This window comes from Ictidomys tridecemlineatus, chromosome 12 (genome assembly GCF_052094955.1).
Source record: "Ictidomys tridecemlineatus isolate mIctTri1 chromosome 12, mIctTri1.hap1, whole genome shotgun sequence".
Classification (NCBI taxonomy): Eukaryota; Metazoa; Chordata; class Mammalia; order Rodentia; family Sciuridae; genus Ictidomys; species Ictidomys tridecemlineatus.
Window position 1 is genome coordinate 101088868 of NC_135488.1, and position 21707 is coordinate 101110574.

A 21707-nucleotide genomic window follows, 5' to 3' on the forward strand; every position below is an offset into this window, starting at 1 on the left:
TGTGTGCGTGTGTTTGTTTCTTGGGGTAGGGAAGAGGGCAAGAGAGGCAACTCTGCTCCTAGGGAACAGGCTTTAGGTGTCCTTCCCTCCGGAGGGGCTTGGGTGGCCACCATGGCACTCTTCAGCAGTGTCATTTCTGTCTAGGGCTGCAGTTGTTTCTGCCAAGGGAGGAATCCTGAGTTCTGTGGTTCCAGCTGCTGGGCTCCAGACCATGCTGAGAGAAAGAAATCGACAAACAGGAGCAGGATCCAGGCCTGTCAACCAAATTAATGAGGGGCCTTACCAGCATGATGAACGTGGCATGGTGAGAGAACTTGGAATGTTCAGCCTGGAGAAAAGATGCGGGGGACATGTGAGCTGCCACATGAGGAGGGATTAGTTTTGCTCTTTGTGGTCGACAAGGAGCCAGTGATCTGTGGGGGTGATGTAACCAGCCAAGAGCTTTCAACAGAAGATGGAACATCTCCATGCCCGTGAAGAGAAATGAACTGCCCAGGACGGTAATGAGCTCCTGGTTAAGATGGATATGAAAACATAGCCTAGTTGACCCTTTGGGTTGAGGCCATTTTAGAAGGATTCTAGGAGTTGCTTCCATGCCTGGCACAAAGTAGGTCTGCAAGAAATGCCTTTGGACTTGTCTGATAGATGCATTGAGTTTGAGGCTGGACTAGATGCTCTTTGTGATTCCGTTGGGCTCAGTCCAATATTTTTGGAGCAGACTGTCTATGTGAGGCTCTTTGTTCCTCCAACCTGGAAATGTTGTCATTCCCTGGCCTCTGGCCACAGGAAGGGCAGCTCTGGGGTTCTTGCTGCTGAGCTTCCACTGCTCTGCTTTCTCTTGGCTCCCCCAAACCAAGCCCAAAGCCCATTCACAAACACCCTACATACTGCCACCTGCAGGGGTCCAGCATGTAAGGTCTGAGCAGGGTCCCTGGAGGCCCTGGCACTCCAACAGGGGAAATGGGCCTCTGGCAGGCCAATTAATGGTAGCTGATTCTATTAAGCAGATAGCTTTCTCCCAGCAAAGCAATTACACCTAATCAGCCCCTTACAACAGTCCAAAGGGAGAGCCATTTGAGCCAGATACAAGCATGTGCAGGAACATCAAAGCAGCCTGGGCATACCTGGCAGGCTCATCTAAGACCAGGGCTGCTCCCCAGGTGGTGACCTTGGCCCTTCCCAGATTGTGTGGATCTCATACCACTATGGGGCCAGAGCATTGAGGAAATAGTAGTGAGGGAGTTCAAAGGCCGGGCTGAGACTTGGCTTTGCCACTAAGGAGCTGAATTTCATTGAGGAGGGACTTTTCAGGCCTTTCCTCAGTATCCATATCTGCCAAGTGCATAGAGTGGACTAGAGAAGATCCATTCCTGAAACCCTAGTCTAACCAGTCCAGTTGGTTTGGATTTTCATTCAGGTTAAAGTAAGCTGACCAGATAGATAAAAACATGTCTGAAATCTCCAAACATGGAAATGCATACTATTGGGTCTAATTATTCAGACTACCTTTGAAAAAATAATTGTAATAATATCTGTTAAAACATATAGCTGTCTTATTGATACTCAGTTTTCCCATAGAAATTTTATGAAATGTGTGTTCCCCAAGACACCCGGTTTAGTAGCTTCTGGGTCTCAGATTTGTCAGGGAAGTTAGGTCATGTTAGAATATGAAAAGGTAGGAAGAGGGGTTCTGGAAATTAGGGACAAACAAGATGGAGACAAATGAGATACTGGCCATGGTTGGGGTATCTGTCAATGACAATTCAAATAGTATTTTCCTTTTCTAGAGGAAGAACTATCTGAAAGACTTTTGGAGCTGTCAGTATGTTAATTAGGGATTTTCAACATCAGTTCTTTCTGGTACTAAAGTTCTGTGTTCTTTGGGCTGGTACCAATTAACTGGCGTGACTCAAACTTATCATCTGGGCATCCCAGAGGAAGCATCCAAAAGGCAAGAGTACCATCTGTGACCTTGGGTGAGCTATGGCTTTCTCTGAGCCTCAGGGTCCTCTACTAGGATCTAAGGAGACAGGAGAGGTCCCCATAGGACTTCCTCACACCGTGCTTGGGAGACTCTAGTGAGGTGGTGAATGTGAAATGAAGATGTGACTCATTCCAAGGTGACGGTGTTGTTAGCAGTTGGGGCCCAGGGCCCCTGTCCCTCCTAGCCTTTTTCTCTGTTTTTATTTTTGTGACTGTGGCTTTAGAAGCAGGGTGGCCTTGCTGAAGCAGACCTTGGGGCCACCTGACTTCCAGCTCCTCTGGCCTTGGTGCTCTCAGATGGCCCGTGCCTGTGGAATTAGATGGGGGCCTTGGTCTGTCTTCTGAGAAGAGCCCTGGCACTGATTGGCAACCAGTGACCTTGCTGGGCCACATTCAGCCTTTGGGCCTTTCTGGGGGTTGGGAAGTTTATGAGAAGCAACCTTGATTCAGGACTAGGGTTGAGGAGAACAGATTCTCCAGATCTGCCTCAGTGCAGAAGAGAAGGAGGGAGGTGGCATGGGGGATAAACAAAGCCCTGAGGCAGGCCTGGACTGTCCTGTGCCTGATGTTAACCATTTGCTTGGAGAGAAGCTATAGAGAAAAAAACTACTTTATTCTGCACTTCCTTCTGGGAGTGATGGGAGAGAAAGCTAGCCTGGGAGAGTGTTAGAAAGCCTAGAGTCCCAGCTGAAGCAGTAAGGGACATGCAAGGTACATGGGAGGGGTTTCAGATGATGAGATCATGGCCTCTCTGGTTTTGCATGGTACTCACAGCCAAACCAGCATTTCATGTCCTGCATGATCTGCCCAGCTCACCTCTCAGGCCTCATCCCTGTGGCTCCCCTTAGGGGTCTTAGCTCCTGCCATTCTGTATTCTTTGCAGTTCCTCCACATGCACTAGGCTCTTTCTTGTCTTTATACCAGAAATACACATATCAGGGACATAGATGAACAGGCTTCATTCCTAGTTTACAGATGAGGAAACTGAGGCTCACAGTGAAACAACTTGTCTAAGCTCTAACAGTTAAATAGATGGATCCAGGATTCAAACCAAGATCAGTCTGCCTTTAATGTCTGTCCTTTTCCTTCTCTGCCACATTCCTTCTCTAGAAAATCATGGAGGTCAGAGCCAGGCAGCAACAGGGAGAGGAGAGCAGACGGTACTAGCAATGTTGGGCTGGCTCATAGAGTTTAGAATGAATGAGTCACATAAGTGAATGAGTAGCTCAGAGAAGGAGCGGGATGGGCCAGGACCCTGCACCTGGGCTTACCCTACTCCCTTCGTATAGGAAACAGGAAGAAACTGTGGTCAGGGCCTAGCAACCCTAACTCAAAAAGGGGCTGGGAGAGAGGACCACCAGTGAACAAGCTAGGGAACCATTCATGGTGGAGATGCAGAAGGGAGGACCAGAGCTGTCCAGGGCCTAGCCCTGACAGGGTACCCAGGCCCCAGCCTAGGCAAGGACCCAGGAGAGTTTCCACGTCTGTGCACAAAGTAAAGAATGCCTTTAAGCTGGGTGCCTGGGAGAAGACTGTTTCCACCAGGGCCTCTGGTGATCTGAAGGGGAAGGGATCAGCCATCGCATAGATGAGGGCTGATCATGGCAATGCACGGAGCATGGGGCAGGGGGTACTGGGCTCTGTGTGTGTAGTTCTCTGATGCTCCAGAGATGGTGCTGTCCAATGATTCATGGAAACCACAGCATGTCAGGGAGATGGAGGTCAGCTGGGAAACCGCACTCAGGCGGAAGGGCACAGTGCCATCAGGGAGATGGAAAAAGTGATGTCGTTAAGGAACAATGTGCACCAAAGGAATGAGCTGTAACTGGCTGGATCTGAAAAGACAAGCGGGAAAACGCCTGCCAGAGGCCCAAGGGTGTCTGATGACGGCCTGACACTGCCCTGGAGGGGGGACAGACCCTCAGTCCCCAGGCTAGAAGGGACTTACCCTATAGGCTCCATGGTCCTTTTCTACCCCTGAATACCATGCCATGCAAACCCCTGGTCTATTAATAAATGCTTGATGAACTGAATCACGACAGGCCTCCTAGCCAGAGAACATTGCCCTGTTTCTCCAGAGCAGATCTAAGGAGGCAGCATGAGGCTGAGAAAGAGCAGAGTTGTGGGGTCAGCATGGCTGGGTGGTTCCTGCCCCTTCCCCTTCCCAGTGTGTAAGCTGTCTTCTAAGATGGGGCTCCTGATCCTCCTCTTGCAGGAGATTGGTAGGATCAAGTCAGGCAAGGAAAACTACAGTCCCTTAAATTTGGATTGGTGTATTGTGTCCCTCTGTTCCTTCCTTCCTGGATAAGGGGTGGAAAACCCACTCTGTATACCATAGCCGAGGAAGGAAGCCAGCCTGAGCCTTTGGAGATGTGGCAGGGGAAAGAGTGTCCTGTACCTGGCTAAGGGTGGGTGAGCTGTAGAAGGACTGGAATGATCAGAAGCAGCCAGAGACTCAGCAGGTACTTAGAAGTTCAAATCTTGAGATGAGTACCAAAGGGGACCTGTATGTGATAGGGGATTGAGCTGGTCTAAAGTCCCATTTAATAGATGAGGAAACAGAAGCCCAGACGGCAAGATCCCAGGGTTAGCATGATCTGGCACTAAGGCCTGTCTGACAGCTCAAGTCTCCCATTGCTGAAAATTCTAATAAGAATAATCTCTGTGTAGCAAAGAGATGATGGAACCAATGATAATGGCTGGGAAACTGGATTGGAACAGAAACCTGTGTCAGCCTTGGGAATCTGGAGAAACTGGAACCCATATTTTTGTTGTAGTCATAATTTCTGAGACCATGCTTAGTCCTGGGTGGGGCCCTCAGCTCACTTCTTGCTATGCAGCAATGCCAAATTCTGCACAGGAGGATGCTCACCTGGAATTTGTGGATAGGGAGCTGCCTGACACCGGGACTTCAGACCATGTCCTGAGGATTGACTAGGGGAGAGAAATGGCTACACCAAGGCCTCTGTCCATTTGCTGAGCAACTTTCAATATACTCTCATATTTGCCTCAAAACTCAGTTTTAAGGGTATATCTAGTTCATATTTGGTCACACTGTCATCTCCATTCCTCCGGGAGGACAGATGGCTCCAAGGTTCTCTCAGACAGTAGATGGGGGTGGAGGGATACCTGGCTTATTCCCCACTACACACTATGGTCTGTGCATTTTCCTTTTCTCTCTGCACACACCTCCCTAAGCCTCTTCAAAAATTCCTCAAAGGAAACACTACGACAGGTTCCCTCAATAACTTTAACTGTAAAGCCTGCTTCACCTCCAGCCCTTTTGCTCTTGGGTCAAACCAACCTTCTCTCCAAAAGTGGGGAGAGGATCAGAAAGGGAAGCCTCTGGCCTCCATATAGAGGGGGAAACTGAGGCATGCCTCTGACCTGAGCCTAGACCAGGTTCCAGCATCCCTGTCCCCAGGTCCAACAAGAGAGGCTTCGAGTGGTAGGGACGGCAGCAGGCTGAGAAGCACTGTTCTGTTTTCTTAAGCTCCCAGCTGGGACTGGGAACACCAAATCCTCTTTGAATAAAACAGAAAAGGGATTTTAAAAAAATCAAGACATTAACCTTCTGAAACTGGACACCCCCCATATAGAGATTAACTTCTTTCCTAAGCTTTTTTTTTTATTTCTATAAACATCTTAATTCATACCAACATCATGGCCAGCCTGGATTATAGCCGGATGGGGAGCTGAATGGCTTTGTCTTGGTCACACATGCACACGCACGTGCGTGCGTGCGCACGCACGCGCGCACACACACACACACACACACACACACACACACACACACACACCTGGAGCAGCAGAAAGAGTAGCAGAGGAGGAGTTGAAGAGCTGTGCTTTATTTCCAGCTCTGCCACTGAACCCTGGGTCTCAGTTTCCTCCTTTGGAACGGGGATGGTTGGACGGGATGATTCTAAGAGTCCTGCCTGCCCTTTGGAGCTGTCCCAGCTGTATGGATGGGGTTCCCCTGTGTACTACTTCCCCTGCCCGTTTGTCTCAGAGCCTCTCTGATAGTCATAAACCTGGGGACACAAACCTGGAGGAGGCGGACAGGAAAGCACACGCTCTGGGTCTGCATGATCAGCGCTGCTCATACGGCTATTCAGCTCTGCTGCCAATGGGACGTCACATGGGAGACACTGTGTGCTTCCCCGGGCAGCTGTAGGGGCTTCCTCAAATCTGCTCTTTTCCCTTTTGCTTCCCTCTTTTCAGTTTTTACCCTTCATCTGCCTTGCCCACTGAAGATGTCACTTCGTATTTTCTGACACTGGGACTTCAAACAATGTCCTGAGGATTGACTTGGGTTCAGGTTTCCCTCAGCCCTATGTCACATGGCTCCAATCTGAATCCTCAAATGGTTCCCATTGCTTTTAGGGCGAAACCCTGGTTCTCAGTGTTCCTGTAAGGCCCTTGTGGAGCAGGTTTTGCCTACTTGCCCAGTCTGACTTTGAGGCCCTCCTGCCCTGCCCTGCCCTGCCCCTGGGTTTTTGGAGCCTTCTTGTAGGTCCCCCAACTCACCATGCTCCCTCCATGTTGGCCCCCATGTGAACTCTACTTCCTGTGATGGTCCCTTCCTCAGTCCCTCATGTCATGTTCCTCTGGCTGTCATCCTTCTCCCCTGGTGACAAAACACCATTTGAACTGAAAGATCTGTTGCATTATAAGCCCAAGAGTTTGGTCTCCCCACTAGACCACAGGCTGCAAGTGGGCAGGGACAGATTGGGACGCCTATTTTCTTCACCATGGTCCTGTGCACCTGTTTAATGCCTGGTTCCCAATAGGTATTTGTTGAATACATGAAGGAATGTCATTGAAAGTTGCTCTTTAAGCATACTTGAGATGGATCCTGTTACTTTCCGTGTAATCTGAACACAGACTTCCCTGAAATAGCTCCCTCTGGGTGGGCACCTGACCTTCCCTGAAAGTTCCTCCACTCCCCCGCCCCCACCTCTCCCTGACTCCTGACTTTCCAGATTCTCAAAACCTCATTTCTTTTTAAACCTTCCTCTGACCTACCAGCGGCATCACCCCAATCAAGCAACAGATTTTAGATGCACATTTTTCTTGTTCACCCACCTTCATTGACAAGCCCAGTCACTCCATGCCTTGATTTTGTTTTGGTTCTTGAGGCTGCAGCCAGCTGCAGTTATTCTCAACTCTTGATGGCACTGGAGAGGAGGGTCGTTGTGGGATAACCCTGACTCCGTGGGGCCCAGGAGAAAAATGCTGGGTTTCTCCATGGTCCTGGGCCTGGGATAGATGGGGAGCCAGTGCGTTGGCTCTGGCTGGAGCAGGGTTCATGGGAATCCCTAGCTGACTCTCACCTTGGTCAATGTTCCTCAAAATATGTTCAAAAGGTTTCCTTGAGATGCTTCTGCAGAGGAAAGAATACTCTGCTCGAATACATCTGGGGAACTCAGTCCCGCTCAGTCCTTGATTGCAAGCCACAGAAGCCAATTGTCTGAATTTAAGCTTAGAAAGGAGTTATTCTAAGGACATGAGGTAGCTCAAAGAATTTCCTGAAGGATCAGAAAATAAAGTTCAGGAATAAAGCAACTGGGAAAAGCACCCAAAGTCACATTGTAGCACTGGTTCCGGGAAGACCCCACTGCCACACAGGCACCTTAGCTTGGGCCACCAGCTCCACCAGCCCTGGAACCATCACCTCTGCTGTAGCCTCTGGAGACCATTGCCACATCCCAAGCCCCACCCCATCACTATGCTGGGGCTTCTGCTTCTTTGTATTTAATTCTTCTTTACAATAGTAGGTTAGCCACTTCCAGCTTCTGTACTGGGAGGCAGCCTCTGCCTCAAAACACAGGGGGACATCCTCAGACCTAGGCAGGGAGAGCAGGTGCTGGGTGGCCCAAAAGAATGACAAGGTTCTTTACACTGTGGACACCTGGACATCTCCATTGCAATGCTTTAGGACAGAGCTTCTGGAAGTGGCTGACCTACATTGTCCCAGCCCCTCTTGCAGCAAGGGGGCAGACCCATGACCTCATTCCACCAACCAGATGCATTCTCTCAGGCTTTGAATCAAAATGTCCCCTTGAGGACAAAGTTACCCCTAGTTAAGAACCACTGTCTAGGATTGGCTGGAAATCTGTAATCCATTTGTGGAACCAGGATTGGTTTAATCTGCTTTTCCAAACGGATTTAACCATGGGAAGCCTTTTTCTCTGATGCTCTTTGGCTTAGTTTCATAGGACTTATTTGGGGAAACACTGAGGACCTAGGTCTAGGTGTTTCTTGAGGGTAGAAGGTTGCACAGGTCCAGTGGTGCTCCAGGTCTTCTAGTCTCCACCTCCTCCACCTGCCCATGTTCCTGAACAGGCTGGAGTCTCCCAGAGCCCAGCTTTGTGAAGGCCCAACCTCCAGGGAGTTGGTTGTGACTATGAGAAATATTCCCAGATCCAAGGGAGGAGCCTGCAGGATGCCAGTCAGGTTGTAGGGTCATTCTTCTTCCCTTAACTGTGAACTCACCCTGCAGACACAGGTATTGGCCTAACCACTAAGAATACAACCTTGGAAACAAGCCTCCTCCTGCCTGTGCTTGTCCCCTGTGGCCCCCAGCACCATTTGACAAGAATCCCACAAGACTCAGGTGGGCTTCAGCCCAGTAGGTCTCCAATGTTCAGGGGCCCAGCCTCCCTGACCATATTCCACACATTTTCACCAGGTCCATGCGTGTTCACAGGTTCACCAGGCTCCGGATTCAGGGTCAAGTGCATCTGCCCCAGCCCAGAAAACATTCCTACCATGCATAATGGGACACAGGACCCTGAGGAGGAGCTGATAGAGTTGTCATTGACAAGACCATAGGTGCATGTCTCCTTGCACACTAAGCAGTCCCTTCTGAGGACTTCTGTGACCCAACAGTCTTCCCACAAATGGCTCAGCTCTTGCTTGAAGCTTCATCTTTGGACCTCCCTCATGTGGCTCATGGTCCCTTCCAGTGATCTTGGCTCTTAACCTTGGGGAACTGGTACAGTGAAAATAGAATGAAACCAGGGTTAGACAAAGCTGTGTTTGATCTACTTTGGGCATGTCACCTTTCTCTCTGAACTTCAATTTCATTGTCTGTGTAGATTTTTAAAAAGCACTCTCTTCTCCTACATGCCAGGATTCTGTATTTTAGGTATGACCGGTGGCTCCTGGGTGTTAGAAGGTAGGTCCCCTGATGCCTCCTGAAGAACTGAGGGCCCCATGCTTTGGGCCCCAGGGTGTATCTTCATGGGGCAGGGGAGACAACTGGAGTATAAAAAAAGGAAAGAAAAAAAAAAAGTCTGAAAAATGCCTTGGATCTCAACCAGCCAGAGGATGCGCCAATGGAAAATTCCTGCTATGTGTCAGAGGCCCACCTGGCCCGGGTGACAGCCAGCCAGACGCACAGGCCCCACTGCATGTTTAGACAGCACTTTCCTGCCCTGGCCAGAGATCCCCCTGGCCCTCACCAAGGATTCTCCTGGGAAAAGGGGGTAGGGTGGTCTGGGGTCTTTGCCTGCGTTCAGCTGCCTGTATCTCAGATTCTGGGACTGGCTCTGGGAGCAGCATGGTGAGCTTTGATAGAAAAAGAGGGCAGCAGGAGGCTCAGGCCTGGCGCCTGCCCTAAGCCTACCTCTGTAACCCAGGAGTAGCTGTGTCCCCTCTGTGGGCCCCAGAATCCCTAACTGTATGGCATATTGAATGGACATGAATGTCTACGGAGTCCTCACAGCCCAAACATCCTGCTGGATCAGATCTCCAATATCAGAGGGCTTCCTCCTCTGCCACAGCAGAGGCCAAGGTTGCTCATGAGCAGATCCTAGGGGAGACTCCAGCAGATGCCTTAGAGGCTTATGCTGTCCGTCAGAGGAAAGTGGCCACAGTTATCTGTAACTATGGGACTGACACTTTCCTGCCAGTGCACACTGAGGTTTGCTAAGGGTGAGGGCTATGGACCTGGGAAGGGCCAAGGGGAACCTGGAGCCTCAGGGTACAGTATTTGTACAACACCTTTGGGGGAAGTCTTTGAATCTAGGAATGCTCCAGAGAACACGGTGCATGTTCTTTTTCTGTTGGTTGGTTTGTTTTCCTATTCTCAGTGCTGGAGATTGGAGCCAGGGCTTCACACATGCTAGGCAAGTGTTCTGCCACTGAGTTGCACCACAGCCCTAGGCAGCATGTTTTTTGATGCTGGGGATTGAACCAGGGGTGCTCTACCACTGAGCCACATCCCCAGTCATTTTTATTTTTATTTTTTTTTATTTTGGGACACAGTCTAAGTTGCTGAGTGTTTTGTTAAGTTTCTGAGGTTGGCCTTGAACTTGCAATCCTTTTATTTAGGTTGCATGTTCTTACATGGGCTGGGCAGGTTTCTGGGCTTCACTGTGACTAGGATGGAGTGGTCCTCAGATTTGGCACAGATCCCCAGGGGAAAGAATTTAGAGGAGCCCACAACAGGTTTGAGCACGTTGGATAAGGTGGGTCTGTGGGTCTCCATCTCTTGGGAGTTTGATCAATCTGAGACCCTAACATTTTCCAGTCTGGGGAAATGGTCAGTTCACCAGGGTAATGCTACAGGGGAAATCCCTTGGTTAACCTGAAACCTGGCCAACACCACTTATTGGCTCTTCTCAGCCCAGGTTCCCATAGAGAAAGTCTCTCTCACTGCCTGTCACCACCCCACTTAGTGCCATGACATGAAATACCTCCCAGGGTCATCCTGGCTTCTGAACCCTGACTCCTCCTGGTTTCTGGCTTCTGCCCACCTGGGGACTGTTACCTCATGTTCTCATCCTGTTTTGGTCCAGATCCCTTCTCAAGCATGTACTTAAAGGGAAACTCTGGATGACGTCACACGCATATCAGGACGAGGTCACACTGGCCCACCTGACTTGCTATGGCTGGGGCTTGTACCAGTCCATTGCAGAAGGGTTTCCAGGCCTCACCCCAGCCTGCCCCTTGCTTCCATCCTTCTGTCTAAGGCTAGAGCTCTTTCTCCAGGTTCTCCCACTCACAACAAAAGAATGATCTCCTTCTCAGACCTTATGTCTATCTCTCTCGGCTCCAGGTTAAATCTTCCCTGTGCACAACCCAGCTACCTGAGGTCTCCCAGGGAGTTAGCTCCAGGAACATTTTCTTTCCAAGAGGCCAGCACTCAGGAAATCCCTTCTCCTGTTCCTTGTTCCCTGACAGTTTCTGACCCATATTTCCCCCCATTTGCATTCCTACAGCCTCCCCTGGGATCCAAGGCATCCAAAAATCTCTTTCTTGCCCCTCCTGAGGATCAGACTCAACACCACACTGTGTATCTTTGAAATCCCAGGATGCTTTAGGATGAATGACAGGACTGGGCATACAGGTGTGTAATATATATGTGCATGTGTGCACACATGAGTGGACTCACATGATTTGCCCCTAAAGAGAGCACAATCTCTCCCTCTTACAAAGGTCCTCAAAGATCCCCTGTTTCCCTTGGCCAGAGTTAGCCAGGTTAGCTGAGTACAGGTTCCAAGAGGACAGCTGAATGCCTTCTGTGTCATGTCACAGAGCAGGGCATGGCTTCCAGGAGCTCTGAGCCCTGCAGCAGGCTCTGCTGCTCCATGCTGCTTGAGTATCTGGGAAGGGAGATTGAGCTCTGAGTATCCTTACTGGACGTGGGGGTGGAAGGCAGCTTAATCCAGCGGACAGGTCTGAACTCAATGGAATGATGTTTGAAAACAATCACTGGGTGATTGACTTACTTTTCCAGAGTGTTTCTTTGGTCTCACAGTTCAGGATTCGTGCTGATTTATGGAGCACAGGATTCCAGCAGCTCTGGGAAGGCTTCTGGTTTCTTCTGGGCTGGAGCTCATGGGGAGAGGTGGAAACAAGGAACTGCACTGGAATGCTGGGAGTCAGGGGGCTGAGGAATAGAGAGGCCCGCGGTGGGACCCCAGCAGAAGCCCAGTCACGCTTCTACCTGCCTTGGACCACAAACCTTTTGGCAAAGGTAGGTGGGATAGAAGCCTCAATTTCTGTTGCAAAGCAGGGCTGTGTTTGTTGGAGCCACAAAGAGACTATGTGTTCTGGGTACTCAATCTCTCTCATTTAACCGACGAGGAAACTGAGGACTCATGTAGGGAAAGCCGAGTGTGTGCCCAAGGGTCTAGCTAGAAAGTCATGGAGCCAGACTTCAAGTTCACATCTTCTGATCTGAAGTTAGTTCTCCCCATGAGTGCAGGCAGCACCCCTCAACCTCGGCAGGCAGCAGGGGAGGGCGTAGAGCTTGCAGGCTTCAGGTTTGGCTTCCAGTCCTGCCTCTACTAGTCAAATGTATGAATTGGTCCAGTGTCTGGATCTCAATTTCTTATAAAGTGGTTGTAGTCAGTGATGCTCTGGGGCTAGTTCATTCGGGATCCTGAAAGCCAACTGGGAGTGTTTCTTCCCAATCTGTGTTCAGTGGCATGAGGTGGGCTGGCTTGAAGCAGGTCATGGCAGAACTGTGGCTACCACAGAAATGACCAAAGGTAGCTGGGTGTGGTGGCTCAGACCTGTAGTCCCAGTGACTCAGGAAGCTGAGGCAGAAGGATCAAAATTTTGAGAGCAGCCTGGATAACTTAGCAAGACCCTGTCTCAAAATAAAAAGTGAAAAGGACTGGGGATGTAGCTCAGTGGTAGAGTACTGCAGGGGTCAATCCCCAGTACTGGAAAGAAAAAAGAAATAAAAGGGCAAATGCTACAAGTCAAGACTTTCCTCCCTCTAGACAGTTTGTTACACATTTTCCAGAACACCCCACATGTCCATCCTGGGGAAAGAGCATATACAAATAATCACCAACTTATATGAAAGGGTCTCACACATGTTGAAGTACTTACAAATATAGTCACTGACATTATTCAATAAGCAAATATTGAGGAGTCTGGCCTTCCTGTGGGCTGATGCTTGGGCCTCTGTGAGCAACAGAGTACTGGGATTGATGGGCCAGGGCTGGACCCAGCCTTGTAATCGTTATGACCTTGTGCAAATCCTTCCTCCCTTCCTTCCTCTCCCTGCTCATCTCCTCTCCAGAACCCTCCTAGGGATTCTGGAGAAGAAGCCAATTTTGCTGCAGGTACCAGAAGTGCCTGGAAATTTCCATCCCTGGGTACCCCTTAGCCAGTGGGTGAGGGTGTGGGGGGCAGTGGGAGGCTGGGCCTGCAGAATAGCCTAAAGCTTCCCACTGCCGGGTTTTATCTGGTTCCTGCTTGGCCTCCTACCCTCCCTGCCCCGTTTCCCCTGCTCCTGCCCATCTCCCTGGGAGAACTTCTTTAAAACATCCTCATCTCAGGGACAGCTCCTAGGAAGCCCAACCTGAGATATCTGCTTTTTTATTTTTCAACCACTTGTCAGTACTTGGCATGATGCCATGTCCCCTTTATTCTGCCTAGAATACAAGCCCACAGAGGCAGGGGCTTGATCAATTTTATTCACTCATGTATTCCCATGCCTGCAGCCATGTCTGGCACATAGTAGGTGACCAAAAGATATTTTGTTGAAGAAATTTTCTCAGTTCTCACAATGACCCTGTGAAGGAAAAGTTTATCACCCCCATTTTACAAATGAGGTTGCAGTCTCAAAGAAGTTTAATGACTTATCTACACTGACACTGACCGTGGGTGGCACAGCCAGGATTTTAAGCTCTGCCTGTGTGACTGCAAACCAAACTCAGCTTTGAAACCCAATCCCATGTTTTTAGTTTCCAGAACATTCCAGGATATTTTGTACCTCCTCAGTGCTTCTGAAACTGCTTCTTTTACAAAGATATATTCCTACTCACACTCTGAACTGACCACCACAGTGCCCTTTGAGCCCCTTGGCTCCCTGGACAGATTCCTTATGGTTCTTTCTCATGTTTATTTTCTCTTTCTCTTCCTTGAAGTATGAGGGTAAGACTTAATCTTATTTATCTCTGCTTCCCTAGCACTTAATTTGGACCTGGTAGAAGTCATCAATCTGTGAATGTTTATTGCATGAAAGAAAGGAAGGAAAGCAGGGAGGGAGGGAGGAGAGGAAGATGGAGGAAGATGTTCTGCACTGGGGAAACAGAGAGAGTGACCCCCATATGGAAAGGAAAGGTAGTGGGAGGTTGCTGGGGAAGCCAGGGGAGACTTCTTGTCGTGTGGTAGTGTGGAGACAGCTCTGATCAGTCACCCCTTTATCTTTGGGTCATGTTCTGGAGCAGAATGTAATCTGGTACCCTGCAGCCAGCCCAGTAGTCAGTAAGGGCCGAGTAAATGTTGAAGGAATGAATGATAATGTGGTATAAAGAATAAGACTCAATTTGGAGTCTGATTATAAGGTTCGAATTTGGTGGCCCCTTGTCCAGCTTTTCCTCCTCTTCCCCAGCAGCTGTTTCGGTCCAAGCATCATATGTCTCCCCAGATATCACCTCCCTGTGGCAGTGCTTGGACAAGTTTTCTGTAAAGGGAACCACCATGTCTGTTCTCTTCTGGCTTCGGCAGCCTTGTTGTTTAGATGGTAAACTCAGTCTCCATGGTTCAGCACAGGAGGCTCTTCCTGAGTGTGCAGTGATAAGAAGATGGATGTCCCCTGGGGCCAAATTGCCTGAGCTTGAGTCCTACCTAGATTACTCTCTAGCCATTTGGCTTGGAGAAAGTCACTTAATCTCTCTTTAACTATGTTGTCTCACCTATAAAGTGGGGATCATAACAGTAGTTACATAATTGGAACTTGTAAAGACTCATTGAGTTATTGCTTAGGACGTTCCCAGGTCTACACATGCTGACCAGCAAATGAGTGCCCTGTTTTAGCTTTTTTTGCTGCTGTGACTGAAGAATCTGACCAGAACAATTTTAGAGAAGGAAACGTTTATTTGAGGGCTCATATTGCAAAGTGGCCAGTGCCCCACCAGTAATTTTTCTTGCGCAGGGAGGGATAAGCCACCTTAGAAAATAAAGTCTGAAATAATTAGCGAAGAAATGAAAGACAAAGTCAGAAAAAATAGTTTTAAATGCAGAGCACTTGATAGGTCCAGCCCACACAGGAGCTGGAGTTGAAAGTTAAAAAAAAAAAAAAATGGCTCCTTCTTTATTTAAGAGAGAGCATCAAAAGCAGGGATAAGGTTTTAGAGGCGGAGTCTTACTTCATGATGTCTTGCAGTCAACAGGTTGATTGGCATCTTGGCAAGCCACACCCATCTCTGAGAAGCTGTGTGGCTACAGCAGGTCACCCCATCTCCAGTGCTGTGTGGGACCTGGCAGAGTTGAAGAGAAATCCACCTGTATCTGGGAGGTCTTAACCAGTGGGATTGCCACCGGAAGTTCCCAGATACCAGATTTTTCTATTCACTTGCTACAATGCCACACAGAGTTCACAGATGGCTCTCAACAGGCTCATGGTTTCAGAGGTCTTAGTCCATAAATAGCAGGCTCCATTCCTCAGGGCTTGAGGTGAACATCATGGTGGGAGAGGGTGACAGAGGAAAGCAGCTCACATGTTAGTGACTAGGAGGCAGAGAGAGAGACTCCACTTGCCAAATACAAATATATATACCAAAGCCATGCCCCAATTCCTACTTCCTCCAGCCACACCCCACCATTTCAGTTAATCCCATCAGGGATTCACTCACTGATTAGGCTAAGGTTACAACCCAATAATTTCTCCTCCAAACCTTCTTGCATTGTCTCACATGTGAGCTTTCGGGGGACATGTCACATCAGCCCCTCTAGCTGATCCATCACCATTTCTGTACCATCCCCTCCACCACCTTTTACCATTCCATGTCCTCTCATGTCTGGGTAACTTTGTCCATACTGTCTCTTCTTGGAATATTCTCTCTCCCATTCTTCTCCCTGGAAAGATATTATTCATCTTTCAAGTCTCAGTTCAGATGTTGCCTCTGTGTCTATTAAGTCTGTCTGGACTCTCCCAGGATGTCCTGGGGGCTCTCTCCTGTGATGGCTGCATTGGAAACTGAGGCAATAATCTTATTGTGTTGCACTAGCCTGTTCATTAGTCTGAGTGCCTTCAAGTTCCAGGCCTGCTCCCAAGCTATTTAGCGTACCTCCCCTAATACAAATAGGTCCTGGTGAAGATCCAATTTTACCAAAATTAATCTATAAATTCAGTGACATCCCAATAAAAACTTAACAAGGGTTCTAAATTTACATTTTTACAACCTAATCCTAAAAGTCATCTAGAAGAAAAAAATGGGGAAAATATCCAGGCAAATCTTGACACAGTAAGAACAACGAGAAGGGAATAGCCTATCTATAAACATTTACTATAAAGTGATCAATAGAGTGCTACTGGTATGAGAATAGATAACTTAATCAAAGGAGCGGGAGTAAGAAACAGATCCATGGAAATCTAGTGTACCATAAAGGAACATTTTAAATTAGTAAGAAAGGACGAACTGTTCAAACTGACTAACTGGTTTGAGGACAATGGAGTTCCCACTTGGGAAAAAATTAAGTTAGATGTTATATTGGTGATGATTTTTCTTCCTGAAAAGAGAATTCAATTGCTTCAACAACCAGCAACAAACAATTAGAATTTCACATTAAAAACACAACACCATTTATATTAGTACCAGAAAGAAAGAGAAGGGTGCAGGGCAAGAAAAGATAAACAGGCTGGCTTATGTATAAATCTAACAAAACGTGTATAGGATCAATATGAAGAAAACTATATCACTCTGATGAAGGAAAACTCTGATAAATAAAATATTCCATGTTCATGAACAGGAACACTCAATGTTATTAGATATCGGTTCTTCCCAATTTAATGTACAGACTCAACACACTCCCAATCAAAATCCCAACAAGTCATTGTGTGGATTTAAGCAAACTGATTCTACAGTCTGTACGGGAGGGCAAAAGACCTGGAATAACCAACACAATACAAAAGAACAAAAATATTCTTCAATAGATGGATGGTCAAACAAGCAGTGATACATAAGTATAATGGAATATTACTCACTGACAAAGAGAATGGAGCTATCAAGTCTCAAGAAATCATGGAGGAAGTATAAATATGTGTTGCTAAGTGAAAGAAATTAGTCTGAAAAGGCCATATGCTATATGATTCCAACCATATTACATTCTGAAAAGGGTAAAATTGTAGAGATAGTAGAATGATAAATGGTTTCTAGTGGTTCATGGGGAGGGGATGAATAGATAGAGTATGGGACATATTTAAGGTGACAGAACTACTCTGTATGATACCATGATGGTGGATACATGGATGGCACCATACATTTTTTTTAATACCCACAAAATTGTACAACTCAGAGAATGAATCCTAATGTAAACTATGGACTTCAGTTAATAATAATGTGTCAACACTGGTTCATCAATTATAACAAATGTACCACATGAAAGCAAGATATTAATAGTAGAGGAAACTATTGTGTGCAAGGTTGGGGTACAGTTGATAGATGGGAATTCTGTACTTTCTGGTGTGATTTTCTGTAAACCTAGTACTGTCCTAATAATATCTACTAAAATTTTATAAAGTAATTAATATACTTGGGAGAAAATTTAGAAGCAAAATTAACTGACAATAGTAGATTAATCATACATTCTGTGTTCCTCAGTTCCTTAAACTTCTAGTTTAAACTTGTCCTAATGTTCCTTCTGGATTAGTATTTGTCATTCTCAAAAGTGTATTGGGTCAGATGAATTTATTGGTCACCCTAGACAAAAGGTTATTTTTGCTAATATGTAAGAAATTCCTATAAAGGAATAAGAAAAAAAGATAATCCAGGAGAAAAGTAGGTAACATATATGAATAAATTTCACTTTTAATCTGTTTACTTTTAACCATATTTGAAGTGGGTTTCTCATAGAAAGTACATAATTGAACTGCTGTTTAAAGAAAAAAAATCCAATCCAGTTGGAAAACTATACCTTTTAACTGGGATGTTTAGACCATTACATTTAATTTTTTATTACAGTATTTGAAATGGCTATATTAGTATCCATACAGAGGAGATTTCAGAGTAAGAAATATTTCCAAGGATGAAGAAGGTCATTTCATAGAGATAAAGCAAACACTTCATCAAGAGGACATAATAATACCAAATATGTATGTCCTAAAAAGAAAGTTTCAAAATACATGAGGCAAAAGAGAACTGCAAGGAGAAACAGACAAACTCATAATCAGTTTGAGATAGTAAGTCCTTTTGTCCTTATTTTATAATTTTCTGTTTTTTCTATATGATAATTTCTTTTATTTCTTAAATGCTTACTCAAACTTAAGGTCTTTTTCAGATTAATTTATAATTTCTAGTTTCTCTGATATGAATTATCACATTTGATTAGCTAATAAGATGTCTATCTTGGCATTGAACTTCCCCATCTGTTTTATAATTTTTGTCTGTGAACTCGTCTTCAACAGGAGTTATTTATTTATCATGGGAGTTCTATAAGTACTCTGAGTTATTAAAGCCTCCTTAGGGATGATTTCACTATGGTCTCCTATTCTTTATTCAGGGAGTGGGGAGGAGAGTGTTGGCTTTTTCTGACCCTCTGGTTACCAATTTCTGCTTCATTTATGGTAGCTAAATTTTTTTTAAAATCACCCCTCTTTTTTTATTTCTCCTCCTTCACCTTCTTCTTCTCTGTTTTTAAGCTTAGTTATATTTTAAAATAAAATTTTAAAAAGTTATACAACATCTCGCTGTTTGGAACAGGCTTGGGAAATTTCTGCATCTGATTTGATTTCAGTTTTGATTAGATGTCTTAATAGGGCTCCCACAGCAAAATCTTGAAGTCAGCCTTCACCCTCTTTCTGCTTCGTGCCCTTTGTCTTGGAATTGTAAAATTATAATAAATTGGGGTTGTTTTTTTGAACTGAGAAATAAATAAGACTTTAGGATTACAAGTTGTGTATGCCTTTTTGGTGGAGACTAGAACTTGCTTTATGGGAGATATCCTTATGTTCTGGAATGTACCACTTAACTCTTTGAGCTCTATTAATACAAAGTGAGAGGCTACCTGTTGGTCTTGGTAAGTATGGGAACTCACTGATGGGCCCTAAAGGAGATGACTTACTCTGAGATGTAGAGTACTTTAACACTATACAGTTTGTGAATTGGTCAAATTATGTCTCTGAGGATCACTCTATTTTGAATATCACCATCTCCTAATTTGGAATCAGACCATCCTATGCCTGAAATTACTGTGTTCTTACAAAGTTGTGTGGATTGCTCTGGGATCCGCTGCTTGTACAAGATAAGGAGCTGGGATGGAGAAGAATATGGGAGAGAAGTGCTCACTTCTCCAGCTGAGGTTGAAGCTGACTGAGGTGGTCCAACCTGGACCTGGGAGTTAGGATTCCACAGGAGATGCTATTTTAACCTGACCCTCTCAGCTTTGGGGAAACGCCCTGTAGGTGTTTTTCTTGATGTTCCTATTATCAATGATATGGGCAAGAAGATAATTCTGGCGTGAACCAGAGGGCTTGGATGTGAGAGGAAAAAACTACTTCCTCTGATAGAGTGGGGTGACTGAGACTTGGACTCTGAGGAGGGGGCAGTTGGGATAGGCCTGGCCCTGGAAGGAGCTTTCTCCTGAGGTGGGGAAAGAGCTTGTGAAGGACTTTGAAATGAGCTCTGGGACATGTGCTCTGGAGCCACTTCTGAGAACAAAATAACATACACCCTGAAGAGTACTTCCTGTTTTCCCCAAGGTTGTAAGAAATTTTGTTATCTTGCCTCTGGCTGTAGTACAGAGTTGGGAGGAAGCTTTGCTTGTGCTCTGGGAGGAGGACTGAGAGCTGATGGTTCTGGGGTACAAATGGGCCTGGGAGAGAGCTGGGCATCGTGGTGGCCAGCGAAGCTGAGCAGGGAGCTGGCTGGAGCACACAGGGCTTGCAGGCCATTTGAAGGAACTGGGCCTTATCTTGTAAGCTATGGGGAGCCACCGCAGGATATTAAGAGAGATGGAGATGTGATCAACCTTGTATTACATAGAAAGGAAAAGCAGACTCTTTCAAATTTAGAGACAGCTGCAGTAGCTGTCTGCTGCTTTCATTTGCCCAGCACCTCTTCTGCCCCTCTGGTGACAACAGAACCCTCTCCCATGGGGAACATACCCCATGAGTGACTTGGGTAGAACTAATTGAAATCTTCCGCCAAACAGCGAGTGTGCTCATGACCCAGTCCAGGCCACTGGGAGGGCCTCATCGGGCCATGTGTGCTGCTTCAGGGGCAGAACTGTGATTCAAGTTTGGCCCAACCAACTGGATCTAGAACTTTCCAACAGAAATTCTAGAAAAGACCATCTTGATCTGATGGGGTCTCTAAATGGACAGTATATGAATCTAGGTTTCCTGGTGAGCAGAGTGGCTTTCTGTCACATGGAGAGAAGATATTTGAGAGATGGCATGAGTCAGAGCCCTAAGGACACAGCTTGAGGCACAAGTCCAGCCATGGATAGTACTAGGTGCAAACAAGCAGGTGGAGGAAAGGACCCTAAGGACATTACTGCATTTCTAGATTCAGCCATCCATGAAATGTACTTGATCCTCCTTTTCACATGAGCCAATAATGTTTTTCTTGCTTAATCAACTTTGTTACATTTCTAGTACTTGCATGTTCTTCCTGCTTTGCTCTTCCTAGACTCAATAGCCTCAAGTCACATGACATCTGAGATCTCCTCCACCTTGTTATCCTCCTCTGGTCGGAGATATCCATGCTAGGTCCTTAGGAAATCTTTCTTTGTTTTTATTTGTTTTTGTACTAGGGATTGAACCCAGGGATGTTTAACTACTGAGCCACATTCCCAGGCCTTTTTATATTTTATTTAGAGACAGGTCTTGCCGAGTTGCTCAGGGTCTCACTGAGTTGCTGAGAGCCTTGCTAAGTTGCTGAGGCTGGCTTTGAACTCGTGATCCTCCTGCCTCAGCCTCCTGAGCAACTGAGATTACAGGCATGCGCCATTGCGCCTGGCTCCTGGGGAAACCTTTCTAAGGGTGGTGTTACAATAAAGTTCATGATGGACTCTTTTCTGAATAACTGGGATATAAGGTTGAATCTTGTGATCAGATGCTGCTGAGCCCTCTTGAGGGGTCTCTAGTCATGGCTACATATTATCTGAAGTAACCACACTTCTATAAAGCACAAGGGAGTTCTAGGGTCCGCACCTAGCGCAACCTCAGTTTCTAAGTGAGAGGGAAAGGAGCAAGAGGATCCCCGGGCTGCCCTGAAATAGAGATGAAACTACTCAATCACCTTAACTGGTTGTTAATGAGCTGATCCATAATTTAAAAGTAGCTTTAAGAAATGGCAAGAGGAGAGCCAGACATGGTGGCAGATGCCTGTAATCCCAGCTACTCAGGAGGCCAAGGCATGAGTATCACAAGCTTGAGGCCTGTCTCAGCAACTTGGAGAGGCCCTGTCTTAAAATTAAAAAAGGGCTGGGGGATGTGGCTCACTGGTTAACTGCCCCTGGGTTCAATCTCCATACAAAAAAAAAAAAAAAGAAAAGAAGGAAGAAAGGGAAGGAGGGAAGGAGGGAGGGAAGGAGGAAGAAGGAAAGAAAGAAGGAAGGAAGGAAGGGAGGGAGTGCAAGAGGAAGCAGATAGAAGGAGTACAAAATCAGACCCACCTGAGCAGAGGTGGGGTGTGTGTGTGTGTGTGTGTGTGTGTGTGTGTGTGTGTGTGTGTGCGCGCACGAGCAGCAGGGAATGGCATGTCCACTTCCTCCTGGGTTTCTGTAATCACTTTCATGAAGGTGTCCTGAGG

The 21707-nt window shown here is 46.6% G+C and overlaps 1 protein-coding gene and 1 long non-coding RNA gene across 18 annotated transcripts in view; both read left to right on the plus strand.

Moving 5' to 3' along the window:
• Cib4 (calcium and integrin binding family member 4) overlaps positions 1-21707 on the plus strand; it is a 109781-nt gene that overhangs the window by 24429 nt on the left and 63645 nt on the right. For 14 of the 17 annotated variants that reach the window (XR_013429165.1, XR_013429162.1, XR_013429163.1 and 11 more), the window contains one exon: positions 145-304. The exons of 1 other annotated variant lie outside the window; for it this stretch is intronic. Coding sequence is in view for 11 of the 16 variants with exons in the window: in XM_078029525.1 (XP_077885651.1) it covers positions 145-304 (160 nt within the window). In the remaining 5 variants the exon portion in view is untranslated. Of the gene's footprint in view, positions 1-144; positions 501-21707 lie in introns of those variants that run through there. 2 more of the 17 variants (XM_078029519.1, XM_078029520.1) reach the window with 2 other exon arrangements.
• LOC144369423 (uncharacterized) lies at positions 508-18844 on the plus strand. Its single transcript, XR_013429169.1, has 2 exons — positions 508-11968; positions 15119-18844. It is a non-coding gene; the product is annotated as an uncharacterized LOC144369423 (long non-coding RNA).